This window comes from Tachyglossus aculeatus, chromosome 7, assembly GCF_015852505.1.
Source record: "Tachyglossus aculeatus isolate mTacAcu1 chromosome 7, mTacAcu1.pri, whole genome shotgun sequence".
NCBI classification, from domain to species: domain Eukaryota; kingdom Metazoa; phylum Chordata; class Mammalia; order Monotremata; family Tachyglossidae; genus Tachyglossus; species Tachyglossus aculeatus.
This window is the reverse complement of record NC_052072.1, coordinates 38,826,842-38,850,829: the sequence shown is the minus strand read 5'-3', so window position 1 is coordinate 38,850,829 and position 23,988 is coordinate 38,826,842. Positions and strand designations below refer to the sequence as shown.

Below are 23,988 nucleotides of genomic sequence, written 5' to 3'. Positions count from 1 at the left end.
AACTTCCATGTTATAGCAGGAATGATGGTACGTTATTTTATGGTGCTCCCACTGTTTGATTTTTCCAATTAAATAAATGCCGGCTTAAACAGTAGAAAAAATGGGTGAATTTATAAAACATATGTGGAGAATAATAGTAATATCTGGTTAATCTGTTCCTGGAAACGGCCTAAGTCGATAATTCAGGCTTAGAAATCTACCTTGAGAATTGCCACGTAACAGATGGCCAATTCTCCACTTCCACTTGGTTTTAACAGACCCAGCCAGTAACATTTAATCAACACGAAGCGAATCTCTACATTGCTGTGAAAGTTCTCAAGATATTTACTGACACAAACGTCCTACGGAAACCAAATGAAATAGGACAAATTTACAATATCTGAGGAACACCAAAGATGATAACGAAGAACCCTGAGGATAAAAATAAACATGGAACTTAGTGATTCGTTTTAGCGGAAATCATATCCGATCACTTCTGAAAATTTACACAAGCCCAACCCAACCTCAGGGGCTACACAAAACATAAGCAAACACGCAGGGTACAGAATGGTCTTTGGGAGGAAGATCATTTCTTTGAAGGCCTGAGGCTTCTGCTACCACAAGCAATGAAAAGTGATGCACTTCCAATTACAACTGTGACAGTCAAAAGCAAGTCAAAGAGCAGGAAACAAATAACCCAGGATAGCCACGCAGCAGTGATAAGACCAAACTGACAAGGTTTCGCCAAAGCCTGGGCTTGTACATAACAGTATGCAAGTCATGAAGCATATAAGCCTACAAGTGCACCCAAGATAAAACAGCAGTTATCTTCCAAATCAATAAGAACGGACATTCTCTGAAAATACAAAGTATTCTTATAAACCTACTGGTTGGGAAAAAGGTTAAAGTCATTGCTTTAAAGAATGGAGGCGATATCCTTCTTGTCTTTTCCTCCTTTCTTTTGTACATGCTGAAATCGATCCTTATGACCTGGATATCTTAATGGGCATAATTTGAAATGTGGACATGTGCACTTGGCATTAGTACAATATATACACAAACTTTGAAAGTGGGCCTCAAATTACATTCTTCGGAACACTGCTCTGAAAGATGCCACTGAGATTTACTGTTACGTTATCGTGACGACTTGATATGATCCATTCTCCCGGACTGGAGGCTTGGCTTCTGTTGTGGTTCTGGGTTTGGGGGGCCATTCGGGGTCAACTAACAGTTCTTGAGCTAGATGCATGTACTTTGCTTTTGGTGTTTTCTTTCTACAGCCGAATGCCCTAGATAAACAGCATCTTTTCCACTGAGCTACGGACTCCTGAAGAAGCGAAAGAAAAAATGGGTAAGAGTAGGCTGAAGAACATAATTGAGTTGACAAAAATTGTATATTGTACTAAAAATGTATTTTAAATAGACATCCAATATAGAAAAAGGAGATACCCCCCCAAAAAAAACTTTGTACCGAACACATAAAAATATTACAATCAACTCTCAATTATTCAGACACTGATGGTCCAGTTTATGGATTACCCATGCCTGTTGGTCTTCCTCCTCCTTTCTGTTCTCTGCTTTTGGCAATTTCACTAATAGCATCACCACCGGAATGTGGGTAGGAAAAGGGAAAGACCAATCGACTCAGCTGAGATAGCTCAGAAGGGGGCAAAAAACGTCCGGAATTCTAGTCCTGATCTGACATGGTCCTTCCCAGGGATTTTCTCCTGAGAAACTCAAAACAGTGAAAAAGGACAGGTGTAAACAGCCTAGGAAGTACCCTAATTTTACTCCGAATCCCATGGGTAGGGAAGTGACACCTTAGAATGACACCCATGAATGCCACTTAAGCCCTTCTTTCACCGAAACACAGGTTGAGGAATGAAGATGGTTAACCCCAACTCCCACCTCAAAACCAGTAAATTATTTCGTATTGAACAGGCCTATAATACAGTCATTACCACAGTAATTTGCCACTGCATGTCAGAGAAATGTTCTTTTTTTGCTGCTTCTGTTTTCAGCCATGCACAGCCAATTTCAAAAGCTTGTTGGAATTAGCTAACAAAACTTTGGAAAGTGAAAAACTACTGGTGTTATAACATGTTGGGTGCCCTACCATTCTTTCACACATTCAAAAGGATAGGATAGGAAAAATTTAAAAAAACAACAAAACAATCAGCTATTTAAAGAAAATGTGGTAAACTGTTTTTTCTAGAGAGGTAAGCCCAATTTTGTTTAGTAGCTAGACCTTTCATAAACTTTACTCTCACTTTTGTGCAACTAACATTCTACTCTACTTTGAATATATATTAATCGGTGGACTATGGTGCAACCAATGACTAAAATTCATTTATTTATGGACAATCACTTTTTCATTTTTATGCGCCTTTTTCAAAAAAATGTCATCCCTATAAAACAGTGTACAATTGTTATAAATCTAAAAATAGAATGAGCTATATAAGCACCAAACTTGTTTTTTATTTATTACTAGAAAAAAACCTCCCAGTCCTCCACCTCCCACCCCAAATCATATACACCAGAAAACTGGAATGAAACAAACATGCTAGTATAGCTTTTTTAGTAGAAAGATACTACACATGACACACACGCACACAAACATAAAACAGTATAAAGAGAAGGAGCAGATAGGTTGGAATGAGGATAAGATGAGTTAGAGGTGGAACACAAGAGACAATGGAGAGGGTACAAAGGGGTTACTGTGCAAGTGAGAGCATCATGATAAAAATCCCATAGGACTAAGATAAGCAAAAACACTTAATACCCCAAAGTATAGGAAGCTGGAGGCTACGGAAGCTCTGATTTTCATCACTTCCTAGTCGGGGTTAGAGAAAGAAGCTCCGATTTTCGTCACCTACTGGAAAGGGTTTGGGAGAGGTTACAGAAAACTAAAACCTAAGGCTCATCTTCATCAGAAATAATCCTCCCATCTTCACCCGTTTCAAAGAAGGCCAAAGTCACTAATAATTCTCAAATACAAAATGGACCACTGTAGCTCCAAGGAAGGCCAAAGGCAACATTATTTCCCCTGCTCCTGGGACCACTAAAGAAGGCCCCCAAATTATCCAAATGTCCGAGAGTACCTGTCCTGGGAGACTACAATTGCTCTTGAGTTTTAGAATGGGAGAATATGAATGAGGGAAAGGTAGGTATTAGTAATATATTGGAAAAATGTATCTAGAAGTGGCACTATCAGTCTTCCTTCACACCACAATAAAATATGCATCAGCCTATACAGACGTTAACCCCCATCAACAGAGATCAGAAATGTAGTGCTTAATATTATAAACTGAGTATATATTGTGAGCAAAAGAAAACGAACACTATAGCCTAACTGCAGTTTAACAAGCATTGATGTGAGTCTACAGATTCCAACAGGGGTTGAAATCAGAATCAGGAATTCCAATCCCAACCCTACCTTGTCTGTGAGAGCTTTGCAAAATGACTGGGTTTACCTCTGTTTATTCATTTTAATAATTGGTGTTTTAAGGCTTAATGCTTGTAAAACTAGGAGGCAAGACACCTTTCAACGAGGGCAAGTATACATTATTGGTATTAGTAAATAATTGTAGAAGCAAGACATGGCGACATCACCGGCTTTGGTTTCAATTGTCTGAAAAATGCTGGAGCTATGAGGTGGAAATTAAAATACTGTTTATAAATTCTAACAGCATGTGAGTCATGCTATCCCAATCGGCATCCTGTTATTAAAACAATTTCTCCTAAATCAGCCAATGTTTTCCACAGGTGGCAGAGACAAAGCAGCACTGACAAGAATAAATTCCTGTCATTGACATAAATTCCAGTCAACAGGTATAAACTCAACCAGCAACAAGATTCCTGTCAACTGTAACAAAAAACAAATTCATTCTCTAAAGATGCAATGGCCAAGAAATCTCTGAAATAAAAAGGAAAGGTAGATTAAATGTAATAATTTAATAAAACCATGCATTTTCGTGGCCATTGTTTTTGGAATGTATTGCCTGCACTTTAACAGTCACTGCCTATTACTTTGCTCTTACTCTTAGAAGCTGTCTGCATGTCTAATAATTTAGCACTGAATTATTCAGGTTGTATTTCTGGAGCAACAAACCCTTTCAAATATTTTTTTTTTCCTCTCGGGTGAATACAAATGAATTCAGGATACCAAAATTGTTGGTGAAATACATGTGTATTAGGGCAAAATACGTAGAAGGCATTTTTCTAAATTTTAATCTACAGTTGAATAATTTCTAACAGTAATTTGTGCTGAACTACTATTGGATCTCCTGAGCTGTTCTAAGCGCTGTGGGGGATACAAGGTCATCGAGGTTGTCCCACGTGGGGCTCACAGTCTTCATCCCCATTTTACAGATGAGGGAACTGAGGCCCAAAGAAGTGAAGTGACTTGCCCAAAGTCACACAGCTGACAAGTGGCGGAGTCGGGATTAGAACCCATGACCTCTGACTCCCAAGCCCGTGCTCTTTCTGCTGAGCCACGCTGCTTCTTGCGGTTTTGTAGAAAAAGGGATCAGGACAGTGCTCTGCACACAGTAAGTGCTCAATAAATACGATTGAATGAATGTAAGCTCACTGTGGGCACCAAATGTGCCTACTAACTCTGTATTGTACTCTCCCAAGCGCTTAATACAGTGCTCCGCACACAGTAAGTGCTTAATAAATACCATTGATCGATTCTCTGCATCCCTTTTCTGGGGAACCCAATGCAGGAAATATTGTTGCAGAAGTTTCTGGAGATAAATTAAAGGACAGCATTTAATTTACATCTCTCTGAATTTGACAAGGCAGGAAGCAGTGAAACAGAAAAAAAATACTTCGGGAATCATTTGGCATTAGAAATAGTTTAGTTGAAAGGGGGTTGCCCTAATTAGCCCCACATGCCTAAATTCCTCTGAAACAAAGCCCCAATTCAACAACAAGATGATCCAAGATAGTGTTTGCCTCAGCTGAAAAAATGGACAAGACACTGTGTTTTTAAAAAGGTACTGGAAAACTGAATTCAAATATAATTATCTTCTTACAAATACAAATCAGTATTGTGCTTGATATACTTCCCCTACCTATACTTTATCTTCATGTCTGTCATCCCACCTAGACTGCAAGATGCCTACTAAACTGTACTATTGTGTGCTTTTGCAAGTGGTCAGTACAGTCCTCTACACACAATAAGCAATCACTAAATACCACTGATTGGGAATTGATCACATTCTTTCATAAAGATTGTGCGTGATGAAAACTAAGAAGTTAAAGGGTGAGGTGACACTACTTAACTTGGTAAAAATCAAACATCAGCCTAAACAAAAAGGCTCAGCTATCTAAATTAATCATTTCTGGATTTGAAACAAAAATCCTAGACAACAAAGACTCCAGAAATTCTCCCAAATTATAATATGCACAATGATGTTGCCAACAGAATATTATGCTAAATACACAGCACATCTTTTCCGCGTACAACTCATTTTGTATGTCTTCTGCAGGGTTTGAAACCACCCATTTGAATAGCACGCTAACAACAAAACTTTTGAGTCAAACGGAAAAGAACGTAGACTACTTAATATTCAATTACATCAACATAATAAAACTTTATTATTGCTGAATCACCGCCCCGAAAGTCAACTCCCTAAAGTCTTCACTGTTTAGTTTAATTGAAATATTCAAAGTTAAAGATGGCCCCGTCCTTGGAGGGAAACATGCTGCCACTCATGGAAAGCAAAATACGCAGAAAAAAGAGAACAAAACCTACATTTCAATTTTTTGGAAGACACGCCACGTTATCTCTACAGGGATCGATACACAAATGATAGACTTGGGATATTCTGGAAGCAAGAGTCTGCTCAATGTATTCAGGAAGCTATCCAGGAAGGATGCTAAAGCCTTACAGTAAAAAATACAGAAGCAAAATCATGGAGTCTAAAGAGAGGAGCAGTGAGGCCAAGGCATTGTGGCAGCACTTTTTGATGGAGCTCTTTGGCCTCTGCAGGAAGGAGTTCTGCCTCTTCACCTTGAAACTTCAAAGGTGAGGACCCACTGAGGCTTTAGCTGTGAAAGATCAATGGGAGACTGTGGTGCCATGGGACTGAGGACTAGATTGAGTGTGGGGTTGACCCGGGACTCGAGAGTATTCACTGGCCTAGGTCAGAGCTGCTGGTGCCTTACTGGGTTTTTTCCCCCCTTTGGTTTATTTTGTTCTTTTGGCACTCACTAAGTGTTGAGCATTGTTCGACTGTCTTTGACACTGCGGACAACTCCCTTCTCCTGGAAATCCTATATTACCTTGGTTTTACTTGTACAGGTGTTTCCTATTTGTGTTGTTCTTAATGGTACTTACTATGTGCCAGGGGCTGTACGATGCACTGGAGTAGCTGGACACAGTCCCTGTCCCACATAGGGTTCAGTCTTAATCCCAATTTTAGAGATAAGGAAAGAGGCACAGAGATGCTAAATGACTGGCCCAAGCTCATGCCGCAGATAAGTGGCAGAGGTAGGACTAGAATTTACCTAAAAAATCATTTTGCACATGCTTCCCCACTCCTCCGAATCTCTAATAAATTGCACAAAGCCACTGGTTTTCAGACACTGACTAGATGCTCTTTCAGCCAGTCCACTCTCTTCTCTCACTATATCCCCAGCACACAAACATTTCATTGCAAGCAGCGTGGTCTAGTGGAAAGAGCACAGGCCTCGGAGTCCGAGGGCCTGAGTTCTAATCCCAGCGCTGCCAATTGCTTGCTCACTGTCTGACCTTAGGCAAGTCACTTAACTTCTCTGTGCCTCAGTTTCCTCAACTGTAAGATGGTGTAAATCGTACTCCCTCCTACTTACACAGTGAGCCCTATGTGGGACAGGGACAGTGTCCTACCTGATGACCTTGTAACTACCCCAGGACTTCCAACAATGCTTGACACAGAGTAAGTGCCTAATTCTATTTTTTTTATAAAAAGCTAATCTACTCGTTATGCCTCATTTCATCTTTTCCCCCCACCAATCTTTTACTCACACCCTCCTCCCTTTCCTTTCATGTTCTCCCATCTTTAAAGTCCTTCTGAAATCATATCACCTCCAAGAGGCCTTCCCATTTAATTTCTCAGCCCCCCAGCTAGCACTTCAACATGACCTGAAGACTTACGTGCTCACAAACTCCTGTAGCACTAATGGACACATATTAGATCTCTATTACTACCTCCGAGTGGTGTCTGCCTCCCCTGCTTTACTGTAAGTTTCTTGAGCGTAGGCACACGCATTCTGTATACTACTTATAGTATACTCAAGTGTTTGAGGCAGAATGGCCTACTGGGAAGAGTCAGAGGACCTGGGTTCATTCATTCAATCGTATTTATTGAGCACTTACTGTGTGCAGAGCACTGGACTAAGCACTTGGAATGTACAATTCTAACCCCAGCTCTGCCACTTCCCTGCCTGTGTTACTTTAATTTTTGGAGCCTCTGGTTCCTTCATCTGTAAAATGAGATTCAATCCCAGTTCTACCTCCTACTTAGAATGCGAGCCACATGTGTAACCTGATTATCTTGTACCTACCCCAGCGCTTAGTACATAATAAGTGTCTAACAAATATCACAATTATTAAGCAGTTAAGTGTTCTGCACACAACAGGCACTCAATAAATACTACTGGTTGACCACCCTCTCCTCCAAAATCGGATTTGTGCAATATACAGCTAGCAGGCAACTAGGTTTATCAGTCCTAAGAGAACGTAAAAGGTGACAAGTACTTCTTTAGGATCTTAGGTTTTTTATACAGCTAGCAGGCAACTAGGTTTATCAGTCCTAAGAGCACGTAAAAGGTGGCAAGTACTTCTTTAGGATCTTAGGTTTTTTATAGCCATTTATTCCTCACAAGTCACAGAAAGTTTCCTTGTTTAATCTCCAAGGGGCTCATAGTACATGTCAGTTGCCAAGATACTAAATCAAAGTCTATATTCTCAAAAAACCTTCCACACCTACACTTCAATTCCCTTTCTAAAGAAACTTTTAACATTGGTGGGTTAAATAATTTACTAATTCCTCAACACTTACTATATGCTTTAGGGTAAAGGCAGTTTCGCATCCAAAGACAAAGATTTCAACTGTTAAACTGACTGATTAACCCAAGGCAGATGTTGGGACAGCAAATGAAAAGCAATTAATCAAGATTAAAAAAGACTCCAACATAGAATCGGGATACTCAAGAAAAGTGGTAAAGAAAGAAGTGCCTCTAATGGCTGAAAACTCTGGAGCCCATTTTTGGAATTGAGATACTTTCTCTTTCAAAACTCTCCTCTCTCTCGCTATCCAAGAGTTCTTGACATATGAAGACTCATGTTCAAGATTATGGAAACGGACAGACCGAGTGCTCGATTTTTTTATGGATGAAATGAAGAACCTTACATGTGTACTTGATTAGGACTGGGATGGAGAAGAGACATAAAAATGTGCATAGAACAAGAAAAATTATGTTATGAACTTCCTGGGAATTTACAATTTAAAAGAAATATACCAGACATCAAGGGAGAGTATCAAAGCAGCACGCACACAATGATATACTACAAAGAATGCACAGTACACAACTAAATGAGCCTATACACTTGTAGAATTGATAGTAAGCGCTGTTTTCCAACCTGTGGTGACTGTGTAGTGAAGCGATATTCTCCTTGTTTGTCTCGACTGAACACAACCTTCCAAAGGATCATATCAAGGAGGAAATTCTGAGAGACATTCCAGGGGGTGGGAAGAATTAAAAAGCTAGCAATCATTCCTTATTAATGTGCACTTACAAAAAAATCTCAAACAATGTAACAATCACTTCAGGTCATTCCATTTTCATTAGTTATTTCATTTACTCAGAACTGGCACATAAACGATTAACTGAATTTGTATTTTTATAATATAACTTACACAAATTAGAACTATGATTCGGACACTCCTGATCAGAATATAAACCGTAGAGCTCTGTAGGTACTTTTCCATAAAGGCACTGCTTTTCTAACATTCTCTGGCATTTGTTCATCCAAAAAAGCATTTTAATTTAGATTACAATCACTTCTTCTGTTGGCTAATTTTTGTCCCTTTTTTAGTATCTAAGCAGTAGTGGTAAATAAAACTGCACTATAAAGCGGACTTACTAGCATGGCTGCACATCTAAATTAAAAATAGGGACAAGGCAAAACACAGGCGCCCTGAAGGGATACCTGGTTGTTCTTAATTGTAGAAATTTAGTTCAAAACTGATGTGAAGCGAGTGGAAAGAGGAGGTTGGGATGGAGGAAGGGAAGAAAGTCCAAGCTACTAAATCTAGTGTTTTTCTTAATGAACCCGAGAAAGGGCTAAGAAACATACCCTCACCTGAAAAGTGAGAGAGGATACCCGATCATGAGATTTCTCAACAATCAAAAGACATTTAGCCACAGTTGTAAAGAGAAATTTTAAGTACCACAAAAAATGTACATCCTACTTTTATTATTAAAATGCATTTATAAAAAGTTATGAATATTGTAGTGGCATTCATCTCTCTCTTTAGCTAAAAATCAACCAACTCTGGATTACTCAGGGACCGACGATCCTGTTATGGCTTAGCTACATCTCTTGTTTCTCCTTTCTAGAACCAATATTTCACTGTTTCTCTGCACTTCCTCAAAGTGTTGAGATGAAAGTGAAATTCCAACCAGCTATCTGTAAAGTGGATCCATTTAAGTTTAGTTCTATTAAAAAGTTTGATGGGAGAGAAGACAAATGGTTCAAAGATTTGAGGATTACTGGTGATTTATTTATCCTATTTTCCATTCTATTGGATAATCAAGACTTGCTTATGCCAGTGAAAGGCCAAACAGCAGCAAATTAACAAACTGATAATGTGAATCACTTACCTCCACCAAGAGAGATACAAGGGCATTGGCAATAATAATGATGAACATGGTTATACGCCACTGATATGGTACACACACTATCTACAAGACAGAGTTCAAAAAAAGTTAATATCCTAATTCTATTTAGACAAAAGCTTCATCGATATCACAAATGTAATATATTACCAATACAGTACAGCTGTTGATAGGGTGCAATGTTCTGGCAATATTTTTGAAAGGTAGCCTACAAAATAATGCCTATGTGTTGACTTAAAAATGCAATCAATCCCAGAGGGTTTGAAGACCCTTTAAATTAATGACAAGTTAATAAAATGTAACACTTCAATCAATCAATCGTATTTATTGAGCGCTTACTGTGTGCACAGCACTGTACTAAGCGCTTGGGAAGTACAAGTTGGCAACATATAGAGACAGTCCCTACCCAACAGTGGGCTCACAGTCTAAAAGACTTCACCCAAGAGACACTGTGGCATAAAGGACTTTGGATTCGAGATCAGAATTTCTTGTCTGGTTGGATTATGGAGACACATTATTAACAGAAGGTGCTGAATCTAGGATCTTTAGCAATTTTAAAAAATTGAATACATGACTAAAGAAAGTCTAGTGGCTTAGATGCGAGCACCATAGGCAAATCAACACTCATGAATAGATTGTATGAAGTGTAGTCATCAAATACTTCATCTTACCTCAAGAATCGAGTCAATAGAAGCAACTGGATGCAACATGATGAAAAATATGAAGATGTAGAGAACAATCACAGAGACAACAAAAAAATCTGAAAGGGGAAAAAGGAAAGTATATTTAAAGCACTTTCTGCTGGAAAGCCTGCAGTTTGAGGATATCGTGATTGAACAAAATGACATCTATGTCATTTTAAAAACCACCCTGGCACTGATGAGAGCTGGGGAGGGATGATCCCAGCCAGAAGTTGCTTGAGGAGGCCATGTGAACCCCTAAACCTACGTCTGGACTATTCCAATTTAGGCCTCCATGTTCAACAACTTGCGGGTCCTCTCGGATTTATACTGGATGTGCACTATTTGCGTAAAATGAGGCAATCCAAGTCATAACGAGCAACGTGGTTGAAAAGTGAATATAGTCGACCTACAGTTGAGGCAGAAAAACTGCCATTTTCGATAAATCAGGTCACATCGGTACTAGCGGAAGAATTAAAGATGAAATGCAAGCAGTTCAGTGGATTGTTCTCACTCTCAGTACTTGGTGCTCAGTGCTCCCTTGTGGTTCCAATCAGGATGTGCAGAAATAGTTTCTCAACAATGACATTCACAGTGGAAAATAGGACAAAAAATGCATTTCCATTTTGGCTTGCTACCCGTTAATACCAAAAGGCCAAATCTCTCTGTTCTGTAAGTATACGCTTCCCTTTGTTGGTAAAGGAGCAGTTCAAACATTAAAACCTTCTCCAGCCCAGCCCGCACCCTCCGCTCCTCCGCCGCTAATCTCCTCACCGTACCTCGTTCTCGCCTGTCCCGCCATCGACCCCCAGCCCACGTCATCCCCCGGGCCTGGAATGCCCTCCCTCTGCCCATCCGTCAAGCTAGCTCTCTTCCTCCCTTCAAGGCCCTGCTGAGAGCTCACCTCCTCCAGGAGGCCTTCCCAGACTGAGTCCCTTCCTTCCTCTCCGCCTCGTCCCCCTCTCCATCCCCCCCATCTTACCTCCTTCCCTTCCCCACAGCACCTGTATATATGTATATATGTTTGTACATATTTATTACTCTATTATTTATTTATTTATTTTACTTGTACATATCTATTCTACTTATTTTATTTTGTTAGTACGTTTGGTTTTGTTCTCTGTCTCCCCCTTTTAGTCTGTGAGCCCACTGTTGGGTAGGGACTGTCTCTATATGTTGCCAATTTGTACTTCCCAAGCGCTTAGTACAGTGCTCTGCACATAGTAAGCGCTCAATAAATACGATTGATGATGATGATGATGATTAAAAGATAACTTTAAAACAAAATTAAGCTGTCAATTAAACCTGTTTTCATTCTAATTAATTGTACTAGAAGGCAGCAAAAGGCAGACTTTCTGGTGATGATCCTGAATGACAGTATTACTACAATGGCCTCAGAACATTAAAATCTAGAGCAGTAAACAGTCTGTTCCCCTCTATTTAAGAAATTGCCTCTGAAATCATAATAAAGCTATTCAAAAAATCATACGACAAGCAGAAAGAAAAATATACCCCAGAGAATATGATCATGAGATGCGATAGTATCCTATAAATGACTTCAGAGATGCCCACGCTAATTAAGGAAGGGGAATAATTCGGTTTCAGAAGATGGCAGTAATAATAATAATAGTGGTATTTGTTGAGCACTATATGCCAGGCACTGCACTAAGTGCTGGGGTAGAAGCAATGCCTGAAGCTAAAGAAGGGGAAAAGGAAGGGGAAAAGGAAGGGGAAAAGGAAGGGGAAAAGGGAGGGGGAAGGGAAGGGAAGGGAAGGGAAGGGAAGGGAAGGGAAGGGAAGGAAAGGAAAGGAAAGGAAAGGAAAGGAAAGGAAAGGAAAGGAAAGGAAAGAAAAGAAAAGAAAAGAAAAAAGAAAAGAAAAGAAAAGAAAAGAAAAGAAAAGAAAAGAAAAGAAAAGAAAAGAAAAGAAAAGAAAAGAAAAGAAGAGGAGCAGACGCTCCTAGCTCCTGAACACTCTTAGTGGAACTGGAAGAAAAGGATAACATCTAAACCAAAAACAGACTTCAGATTAACAGAATAAACCCTACGCAGCTTCTCAAAAGGCTCAGTACTAAGTGCTTGCGAGAATTCAACAGAATTAATGGAAAGCCGATTGAGGGTCTTATTGTAAACAGTTGGGAATTTCTGCTTGTTGCGGAGGGGAAAAGAAAAGCAATGTGAGGGTTAGAGAGCGGGAGAGATGTATGTGGAACAATATTTTAGAAAGATAATTTGGGCAACAGGGTGAAGTACGAACTAGAGAGAGAGCTGGAGGCAGACTGCTGAAGTCAAGCTGGGATATAACTACGTGTCTAGACCAACATGGTTCATTTGGCAAGGAAGGGCTGGATCCTGAGAAGCAGCATGGCCTTGTGGAAAGACCAAGGGGCTTCGGAGTCAGAAGGACCTGGGTTCTAATCCCAGGCTCCACCACTTCTCTGCTGTGTGACCATGGGCAAGTCACTTCACTTCTCTGTGTTTCAGTTACCTCAACTGTATAATGGGGATTAAGACGGTGGTCCCCACGTGCTACATGGACAGTGTCCAACCTGATTAGCTTGTGTCGACCCCAGTGCTTAGAACAGTGCCTGGCACATCGAAGTGCTTAGTAAATACCCTAAAAATATGTTGTGGTGCAAGAATTGGTAAGACTTGGGTTTAACGAGGAGTTAAGGATAGTACCTTGGCTACGGGCTTCAGTGAGGGGAAGGATAGTGATGTCAGAAAGTCTGATAGGAAAGGTAGGTTGCCTACAGGATTTGGGAGGGAAGGTGAGGAGTTGAGTTTTTGACCTTTCTGAGCTTGTGTCAGCAGGATATCCACGTAGAGATGCCCTGAGCCAGGGGAAACATGAGATTTGCAGAAAGACAGCAATGAGGTGGATTTGGAAGCCATCCACAAAGATGTGATATTTGGAGCCGCAGGAGCAGAGAAGCTCCCCAAGGAAGTGAGGGGAAATTGAGGAGAAAGGGACCTAGAGCAGAGAGTTGAGGTGTCTGTCCTGGGAAGCAGAGGAAGAGCTGGAGAAGGAGACAGAAAAGGATAGGCCAGAGAGGCCTGGAGAAGCAGGACAAAACTGTTGTCAGTAAAACTAAGGTTAGAGAACAAGAAGTTAGCTAGGAAAAGAGAGTTGCCTGTGATGTCGCAGGTAGTCGAGCGTTTGAGAGGTGTTGGCCTGGAATATAGTTGGTTAGATTTTGTGAGGGGGTCATCACTGGTGACCTTGGAGAGAGTGTTGGGGTTTTTTTGTTGTTATATCTGGTACTAAAACCACATCAAATCCATTATAATAACATTCCCAATTGAAATGCAATTATTTCATTCAGCAATGTTTGTTACAAAACTTCAAAATATTCAGATTGCATTTTTCAGTTGAGCACTTTCAAGATATTTTCCTTCAAATGAGCTGTTTTAGAAAAAGCTGCAATTACTTAGAACAAGGAAACTCATATAATTTCTTCAATCTTAACTTGAATAGATTTGAATAGTCACCTGATTCTAAGACAAAACTTATCAGCCAAAATGGAACTTTAATATCTTTTGATAATTAGAAACTCGAGCTTGCCCCCCACAATATTACATCACCTGTTCAGAAAGTATGCATTCATGTACAAAAACGAACATTCCCATCATGAAATGGCAAATCCACTGGACCTGGTGCATTCTTACTTAGAATACATACATATTAAAAGCGCCAGCATAATTCAAGTTAAACTTACAATTCTTGTAGCAAGGCTGTCTAAAGGGTTTCCCTTTAGAAAAGGCAATTGCCACTATGAGGTACTGAAAACTGGATATAAAAAACACTGTAGTATTTTCATAATTTTGAATATTGTGTGCATCAGGTTCAGTCTCATTGTCAGAAAGTGAAGAGTTGGAATATTGACTTCCTGATACGTTGCAAGCACTAGAAACAGAAGAGAATATTTGGTTAGAAAATAAAAGAAAAACAATACGTCACCTTAACAGTACTGTTAAACTATGTCCAACCTGTTGCGTAAAAATAGAAAAATACTTAGGAATACAGACTCACCCTAAATACACGTAGGGTAGAGAAATCAATCAATCAATCAATCGTATTTATTGAGCGCTTACTGTGTGCAGAGCACTGTACTAAGCGCTTGGGAAGGGCAAGTTGGCAGCATAACATATTAACAAAATAAAATTCATTCATTCATTCAGTCGTCTTTATTGAGCGCTTACTGTGTGCAGAGCACTGTACTAAGGGCTTGGGAAGTACAAGTTGGCAACAAAACATATTAAGAAAATAAAATTCATTCATTCAGTCATATTTATTGAGCGTTCCCTATGTGCAGAGCACTGGACTAAGCTTGGTCCAGTGCTCGGCATACAGTAGGCGCCCATGAAACAGCACCTTAAGGTTCCCTGCAATGATGATGATGGCATTTATTAAGCGCTTACTATGTGCAAAGCACAGTTCTAAGCACTGGGGAGGTTACAAGGTGATCAGGTTGTCCCACGGGGGGCTCACAGTCAATCCCCATTTTACAGATGAGGTAACTGAGGCCCAGAGAAGTGAAGTGACTTGCCCAAAGTCACACAGCTGACAACTGGCGGAGCCGGGATTTGAACCCCTGACCAATGCATCCATCCTCAAGCCAAGGTGTGCGGGAAGTGTAATGCTCACTTGCATTTAGAGGTCCTGTGACACGATTCCCCAGACCTACTGGCTGCTTTGGATTTGTCAGTATCCTGGGCTTTTGAGCAAGTTGTCTAAAACCTACATTGTTCTTGAGCATGAGGCAGCAAAGAATTGAAAATGACTAGAAAACCTGGATCCATGGCTCACTATGAACAACTGGAAATTTAGGCCTGGCTAGCAGGAGTGAATCAGGGCCAGGCAGTCTTTCACGACCATCTGGACCCGGTTTATTTTCACCTCAGCGGCCGTCCACAAAACTGACTGGAACCAAACCCAGGCACGCACATGTAAGGCTGGGTTCTTGGTTCCTTAACTGGCTGTTTATATGTATATATGTATATGTGGTTGTACATATTTATTACTCTATTTATTTATTTATTTTACTTGTACATTTCTATCCTATTATTTTATTTTGTTGGTATGTTTGGTTCTGTTCTCTGTCTCCCCCTTTTAGACTGTGAGTCCACTGTTGGGTAGGGACTGTCTCTATGTGTTGCCAATTTGTACTTCCCAAGCGCTTAGTACAGTGCTCTGCACATAGTAAGCGCTCAATAAATACGATTGAGTGATTGATTGATTTACAGCTGCTCAATGTTTTTCTCCCTAATGTGAGCATTAAAAACAACGGGTTCCAGGATGTGGAGGGATCTATCAATCACTGAATCATTGGTTTTCTTTGAGCGCTCACTGTGTGCAGAGCACTGTACTAAGTGCTTGGGAGAACACAACACAACAAAATTGGTAGGCACGTTCCCTGCCCTCAAAGAGCTTACAGTCTAGAGGAGGAGACAGACAATGACATAAATAAATTAGAGTTGTACACATAGGTGCTAGCCCGACGAGAGGGAAAGGAAGAAGAAAAGGGCCTTCAACAGATGCAATCAATCAGTGGTATTTACTGAATGCTTATTCTGTGCAGAGCACTGTACTGATTGCTTGGGCAAGTACAACATTAACAGAGTTGGAAGGCACATTCCCTGCCCACAACGAGCTTTTAGTCCAGATGCAGAGGCTCTGTCCAGACTACAGCAGCACCGTGATCAGCAGTAGCAACGGCAGCAATGTGCAGAGAACTAACCTGATAACGTTCAATGAAACACCAGCCAAAGAGCTCAATAAAGAGCAACCTCCTTTCCACAGCCTCAGCTCCAATAGCACACAACGGGCCATGGCCCTTACAGACAGCAGCAGCAGTAAACAGCAGAGACTGCTTCAGTAACTTTTAAAATGTTGCTAGAAAAAGAATGAGCCAATTGAAAAGGAGGCATTTTCCCCGTCCTAAAGATTATCAAGCAGAGGTCTACCAAATCAAGAACAGGGAGTTTTATGGCGACAGTCCTCCAAGTTTGCTGCCAGGTAACAATGGGTGGAATATAGAAATAGACACAAGACGTACATACGAAAGCGGAACGTACATACGAAAAGAGGCAGCCTTTAGCTTGATGTCAGTCCAAAACACAAACAATGCCTTGAAGCAAATCTGGACATCTGTGTAGACGAAACATTCACGTTCCTCTTTTCAAGACAGGTCATCATTTCAAGAATGATGGGTTGAGGGTGGGGAGAACGCAGCTCTAAAGAAACGAATGGTCTACCCAACAGGTATGGACAGCACCAAGAAACAATAACTGAATTGTTTTAACTTCTCGACCGCCGAGAACTCAGAAGCTACGGAGTCACTCCTTCATCCTAATCACCCTGGATGAGCACAAATGCAATCACGAGAAGGCCGAGATGTCAGGATTGCATCTGTAAAATAAAGAGCGTCTAAAATATGCGTGATTCTCTTTATTATACAGCTGCAATAATATACTTTAAAAAGTAGTCATTTAAAAACTTTGGACCCTTAGTGAACTTACTCTGATTGTGGTGTCCAAACTTCATACCAAGGCTGCTGTTTGACCCAAAAAAATCCTAAAGTTTGGAAGCCAATGCAGATGATAATCTGAGACAGAACAGAGAAGAGAAGTGCTCCAGATATGAGCCCCGACGGTGGCCTTTGTGCAACAAGCTCCTTCCAGGCAGGATTTAAACTCACTATAATAAAAAAAAGTAGAAACATATATCATATTCCACAATTTTGAAATGTCATTAGATTTACAGGTCAACTACTACTTTCAAAATACATTCTATGTGCCCATCAGATTGTACCTTTGAGAATAATTTTCAGAAAGTAAATATATAGCCCAAGGAATTATTCTGGGCCATTATTAAATATTCTGAAAATCCATAAAATTGCATTAAAAGCCATTTCATATTTGAAGATGGGCAGATATTCTAAATTTTTACAGCATTAAGAGACATAAGTGTGGCCAAGTCCTGGGAGGTAACTAAATATAAGCGTAAAAAAAATGCTAAAAATAGCTTGGTAGTATTGGAACTAGAAAATGATAGCCCCTCTCCCCCACCTTTTAAACAGATCTTCCTTCAAATTCTATCACCAATTCCCACCCTTTGCTCTTTCCAAGCTCCCTGCTTAACCGCATCTCTCTCTCGACTTTCCTGACTCTGTGTGCGCTTCCCAACCTGAAACTTACTTCTCTGCCCGTCTACCAAGCCACAGCTCTTCCCATCTTTAAAGTCCATTTACTCTGAGAGTAGCATGGCCTCATGGAAAGAGAACAGGCCTAGGAGTCGAAGGACCTAGGTTCTAATCCTGGCCCTGTCGCATGTCTGCTGTGTGACCGTGGGCAAGTCACTTCACTTGTCTGTGTCTCAGTTACCTCATTTATAAGTGGATTAAAGCAGTGAGCCCCATGTGGGACACGGGCTGCATCAAACCTGATGATGTTGTATCTACCCCAGCTCCTGGCACATAGTAAGCAAGTGCTTAACAAATGCCAATAAATAAAAGAAGCTTCAATCCTCAGCAAAATGTATGTACGTGTACACTTTATTCATATATTATTTGTCTGTACATTCAGTTATTTTTCAACTGTTTTATAATCCTGACATGTAGCTTCCAATTTACCCAGGCTCTTCCTCCGGCTTTCACTGTCTGGAAATAATTTTCGTTTGTCTCCCCCATTAAACTTTAAGCTTGAGGCCAGGAAACATGTATCTTGTTACCACAGTATTCTTCCCTGAGACTAGTAAAGTGCCTCAATACATGCCTCGTAAACTTAATTCTTACAAATTAACATTCAATCTCATAATGAAGTCGGAGTATCCCCTAAAGTTACTCGTCCTCAACTCAGACCTGTAGCTTTCCTTTCCTCATCAAAACATGGGGACTGTGGGGGATTCTTGTGACACTGGATGGGGTTTTCAGCAGAGGGAAGTATGAAGGACTATCATTTCCTAGGGCCTCATCGCAGTAAAAAAAACCCCAAAAACATGGAATTTCTAAATGTCATGGCCAAGAGTATTGTGGGGATGGAAGTTTTGGAACGGTCCAAAACAGTGCCTCTCCTCCTGCTTACTGAAACATCAGATTTTTAGGGTGCAGATTTTAGGGTAGTCAGGGTGTGAGAGCAACAAGTGGTTTCTTTAGTTATAGTTATGATGAAAACTTATTTTAAAAGGATGCACACATTTTTCAATAAAATAAATCAATTTTCTACAGTTCAATATATTTAAATACATTAATACTCACTTGTAAAAACGACTACCAAAATGATTGCCAGATCAATGAAGAGAAACTGGGAGTCTCCTAAATTACTCAGGATCTAAGGAAAGAAACAATATTCCTTATTACTTTTCATGGAAAGCTTTAACGATTTTAAAATTATTTTCAGAAAGAAGTGGCTTTTCGTGAAGCGCTGACAATTATTCTACACGGTTATGAGAATATAATTACATAAGTAGCAATATCCAAGTAATTCACTTGGATCAAATTTAAAAAAAAAAAAACCTAATCCAAGATGCAGTGATATATATTACAAACCGAGCCAATTCAAAAGATAATACAATTTACAAATACAGCAGGGGTTTTTTGTCTAAAGGTTTTTAAAAATACTGAACTTCTCAAAATCGTAGCAGCAATGAAAAACACAAATTTTCCAACAAAACATTATCTTCTAAAATCTGCTACTTCATGGATAATGGGGAGATTGCCTATTCCACTTGGAATCAAGCTTTTTATTCCCAAAATTCCACCACAGTTCTGACATAACAGATATTCAATAACTGTTTGGGCAGAACATAATGGCAGTATTAGAAAATGTGCTCCCAACATGCGTCTGGGTAGAAAATAACATGACGCTAGGACACAGAATGAGTCCTAAAACACGCGCTTTCCTTAATTTGTCGTTCATCAGGAACATGATCCCTACATGTTATAGAAGATCTGACTATATACCATTACTATTAGCTTCCAGGACACCATATGGGAACCCACCTTCGCAAAAAGAGTGGAGTGTGGGAATCAGCAGCCCATGGTCTAAGAGTGAGCACTTAGTACAGTGCTCTGCACACAGGAAGCATGCAGGCCTATATGTCAGGAAGTAAAGCAGAAGCGGAGTTTCCTGGGGTGGAACCATCGTTATTATGGGAAGAATAAGTGGGATTGGACTTGGGGTGTTCGGCAAACTTTTAAGAGCTACCATCTAGACTGCAAGCTCGTCATCTAGACTATAAGCTCGCTGTAGACAGGGCAAGCAGCTATCAACTCTGTTATAGCGTACTCTTCTGAGTGGTTAGTACAGCATTCTGCACATGGTAAACGCACTATCAATCTGATTGATTGACGTCACAAAGATGCCGATTTTGGGTCTTTTTAGCCCTGGGCAGAAGCTAAGCGCTTGGGAGAGTACCACACCACAGAGTTGGTAGACACGTTCCCTGCTCGTAAGGAGCTCACAGTCCTCTTTAATATCATGCCCTCATTTATAAGATGTGAGAACTGATAATACTTACAGAGTATAGTAGAGTAACACTGAAATACTGTATAATGCTGTATAAAGCCATGAATTTGAATACACAGAAGGAAGTTATCAAAGCAGCGCGGCCTTCCCTAGAGAAACAAATATTGGCAAGTGAATGAAAATATTTAAATATGCACCCTCTTGTTGAAATATGGTCAGAAAACGGTTGTCCAACATAAACAATGATGCATTTTATTTTAAAAGAAGTCGGCCAAAATTTTATAAGAATAAGGGAGGGGAAAATGGGTGAGAGGATGGGGAAAGGGTAGCGAGGAGAGGGTAGGTGGAAGAGGAGGGGAAGAACAGAGAGAGGAGCAAAACACAAGTCAACAGAGGGGTAGCACATAGATCATAAATTCCTTGAAGGAAGGGGACTGGGATTTCTACTTTGTTCCCATGCAACTAGGCCAACCTTCTACATCAGAAAGCATTCAGTCAATCAGTCATATTTATTGAGTGGCTTACTGTGTACAGAAAATTGTACTAAGCACTTGGGAGTATACAATATAACTTGGGAGAGTACAATCTAAGAGTTGGCAGACACATTCCTTGACCAAAACGAGCTTACAGTCTAGAGGGTGAGACGTACAATAATATAAATATATAAATTACGGATATGAGCTGAAGTGCTGTGGGGCTGAGGGACAGGTGAACTAAGGGAGAAAATCCAAGTGCAAGGACAATGCAGAAGGGAGTGGGAGAAGAGGAAGTGAGGGCTTTGTCAGGGAAGGCCTCTTGAGGAGATAAATAAATAATAAATAACAAATAATTCTGGTATTTGCTAAGCACTTAGAATGTGCCAGGCACTGTACTAAGTGGTGGGGTGGATACAAGCACATCGGTTTGGACACAGTCCCTGTCCCCCATACGGACACAATCTCAATCCCCATTTTCCAGATGAGGTAACTGAGGCCCAGGGAAGTGACGTGACTTGCCCGAGGTCACCCAGCAAACAAGTGGCAGAGCCAGAACTAGAATCCACGACCTCCTGACTCCCGGGGGACCATGCTCTATCCACTGTGCCGGGTTGATGTACTTTCAATACGGCTTTGAAGGTGGGGAGAGTAATTGCCCGTCAAATATGAAGAGGAAGGGCATTCTAGGCCAGAGGCAGGATGTGGGCAAGAGGTCGGCGGCAAGATAGACGAGACCGAAGTATAGTGAGTATGTTGGCATGAAAGTGTGAGGGATAGGTTGTAATAGGAGAGCAGCATGGTAAGGTAGGAGGGGGGGGTAAGGTGATTGAGTGCTTTAAAGTCACTGGTAAGGAGTTCCTGTTTGACGCAGAGGTGAATTCAGTATATGCTGTTGATTACTTGCCTACATAATCTTCACCTTGTCTGTTATTGGGGCTTAAACGGAGATTTTTCATCATGTAAATATTTTCTCTAAAAATTATTTCATCTAGAACGTATTTTGAGAGTTCAGAAAATTCCCACGTTACCTGATAAGGTTTGGCACACAGGAAATACTAGGAGTTTTGGAGGTGAAAGGAGATGCCACCGAAGCCTCAAGTTCGGACAGTGATATACCACTGTGTGCCCTCTTCAAAGCCTGTACATTTCAAGAATAAAACGAGTGAGTGTCGTTTACAATGCAATGACCGTCTATAGAGTCTAAAGGGAAAAACTGAATTAAGTTAATAAAAATACTTACCCCACAGTCATTTGCACCATCGCCACACATTCCAACATAGTAACTGGAAATAAAAATATTTCAGAATTTCCTTTTCTTCCATAAATTGTACTCAGATGCTCTCATTTATAACTATTTTTCAATACAGTAATTTCAAATGGTTTGCTAGCCCAAGATTTCCCTGGTCGAGAAAATGAATGTGATTTTCTCACATAATTTTAAAAATGTGCATTTTCACATTACTTATGATTTTAAAAAAAACTTGACAGTCAAAAAGTATTTAATGAGTACCTCCAAAGTTCACAACACTTGAAATAGGTGAAATAATCACTTTGTCATTCAAAATGAAATACATAAAGCATTTCAACATATCCTGGACAAAGTTTGTGGGTTAGAATAAATGAAATTGCTTGAAAAAAATTACAGCTTTTTCTGATAGATAACTGGTCATTTATACTTCTTTTTACAGACATACAAAAATAGTTTATTTAAAATCCCCCCCCCCCCCAAAAAAAGAGGAGACTTCAGAACTTGTCAAATTCTAGGAACTGTGTAATATGAAATTAGAGGGTGGGGAGAGATTAAGAGTCCTCAGAATTTTAGAGCTCTTAATCGGTGGTGTGTATTATTTGTTTAAAGTCTCCTTCTCTTATCTGTGACCAGTCCCAACAGCTTGTCCTGCTGCTGCAGCATTGATATATAGTGTGTTCTTGGCCTCTCATATCAACAAAAGTAACCATATTCTCTTATATAAAATCTCTAGTGAATATGGTAGTGGTGATATATGAGATTTTAAATGCACACAATCAAAATTTATTCAATTCATAAACAGAATCTGATACAGGGAAACTAAGTGATGGATGCCAATACCCCTATAATTTATCTTAAAACGACATCACACGTTAGAACCTCTTGACAAATCTAGCTTTTTTTTTTTTTAACTAAAGCCATAGTTGAAATTTTCAAACAGGCACCCTAACAAAGTGCACTAACGCTATGGATAATTTTGCATATCTAGCGCCCTGATGGCTTATGATTACTCCACATCACTTTGTTTTTGCAAGGCCTGAAGAGTTCTGTAGAGTTTAGGCAGAAAAAGTCCTCAGGAGCCGGAAAAAAAACTTTCTCATGTCACATCTGCATAATGAAAATATCTACTACTCACTCCACGTTCTGCAGTGCTTCCACCAGCTGTGTCTTCTGATCAGGTGCCATGCGAGCAAACACAGTGCCATGTAACACCAACTAAAAAAATATTAAATATTTTAGTAGTGTAATTCACAAAACAAAACTGTACGATTTAGACCAGACCAAAATTACCTTGGGAACAAGATCCTGAAAATGCTCTAATATTACAGCAAATGATTTTCCATTCATTGCAAAATGATACTGCGTCATCTGAAAGTCTTCTAGGCTCTCAGGGGCCAATTTAATCGGAATAACCTGTGCATGAATATTCAAAATAGTGTTGTCATAATGACAATAAGCTCAAGTCAATCTTTTTTCAGAATTCTGTTCCTTGCCTATGTCTTGTGATGTGAATATCAATGTTAGTATCCCATTTTCCAGATGAAGACAGCAGTGTATCTCAATCACTCATTCGTTCAATCGCATTTATTAAGCGCTTACTGTGTGCAGAGAACTGTACTAAGCGCTTGGGAAAGTAGACTACAACAAAAAATACTGACATATTTGTATAGTTAAATAACTCGGTGAAAATTAAATGAAAGCTTCAAAGACATTAATCTCTTTTGCTGTTTTCATATAACCTAAAATTTTATTGTGATGATCATAAATGGATACGTTCCACTTCTGTAATTCCATTTCGGTGAATTTACAGGGGCATGACAAATCCATCTCAACTTGAATATTTCTCTGGAATTATTTTTCCATTGAGAAACAAATCTTACAAGAAAATTCTATTAAGCAACCTGAATCTTAAAATTACCTCTGAGTCAATTGCTGGTGAATTAGTGCATTTTGATAGGGTGTCTGCATAATGCCAATTTATTCTGGCAGCCTGTCCATCCTTTGGAGGTAGTGCTTCAGCAACAATAACTTTATCCTGAGGTAGAATCATTCCACAGTCTCTGGCCACGGAGATAGCAGTTAACATATTATCACCTAATTGCCAATCAAGATATAAAAGCAAAATCAGCTACAAATGAAATGAAAAAGTCATCAAAAAGTTAATGTGTGTTGCGGAAAAACCTCCAGGTTTAGACTGCTAGGTGGACAACTTCCAAAGTTGTAGAGCAAGTGAAAGGGGAAGCCCC

The 23,988-nt window shown here is 39.9% G+C and overlaps 1 protein-coding gene across 5 annotated transcripts in view; it reads right to left on the bottom strand.

The window, feature by feature from the left end:
* Nucleotides 1-129: 129 nt before the first annotated feature.
* The window catches only part of ATP13A3 (ATPase 13A3), a 104,754-nt gene continuing 80,895 nt past the window's right edge, over nt 130-23,988 (bottom strand). For 4 of the 5 annotated variants that reach the window (XM_038749567.1, XM_038749568.1, XM_038749565.1 and 1 more), the window contains 13 exons: nt 23,661-23,836; nt 23,033-23,155; nt 22,878-22,957; nt 21,734-21,776; nt 21,522-21,631; nt 20,070-20,166; nt 18,808-18,880; nt 17,072-17,249; nt 14,269-14,456; nt 10,542-10,630; nt 9,856-9,936; nt 8,612-8,698; nt 130-1,306 (listed from right to left, as the gene is read on the bottom strand). In XM_038749567.1, the coding sequence (XP_038605495.1) occupies nt 1,109-1,306; nt 8,612-8,698; nt 9,856-9,936; nt 10,542-10,630; nt 14,269-14,456; nt 17,072-17,249; nt 18,808-18,880; nt 20,070-20,166; nt 21,522-21,631; nt 21,734-21,776; nt 22,878-22,957; nt 23,033-23,155; nt 23,661-23,836 (1,523 nt within the window). In that variant the 3' untranslated portion in view covers nt 130-1,108. The remainder of the gene's footprint in view (nt 1,307-8,611; nt 8,699-9,855; nt 9,937-10,541; nt 10,631-14,268; nt 14,457-17,071; nt 17,250-18,807; nt 18,881-20,069; nt 20,167-21,521; nt 21,632-21,733; nt 21,777-22,877; nt 22,958-23,032; nt 23,156-23,660; nt 23,837-23,988) is intronic. The other variant, XM_038749569.1, reaches the window with a different exon arrangement.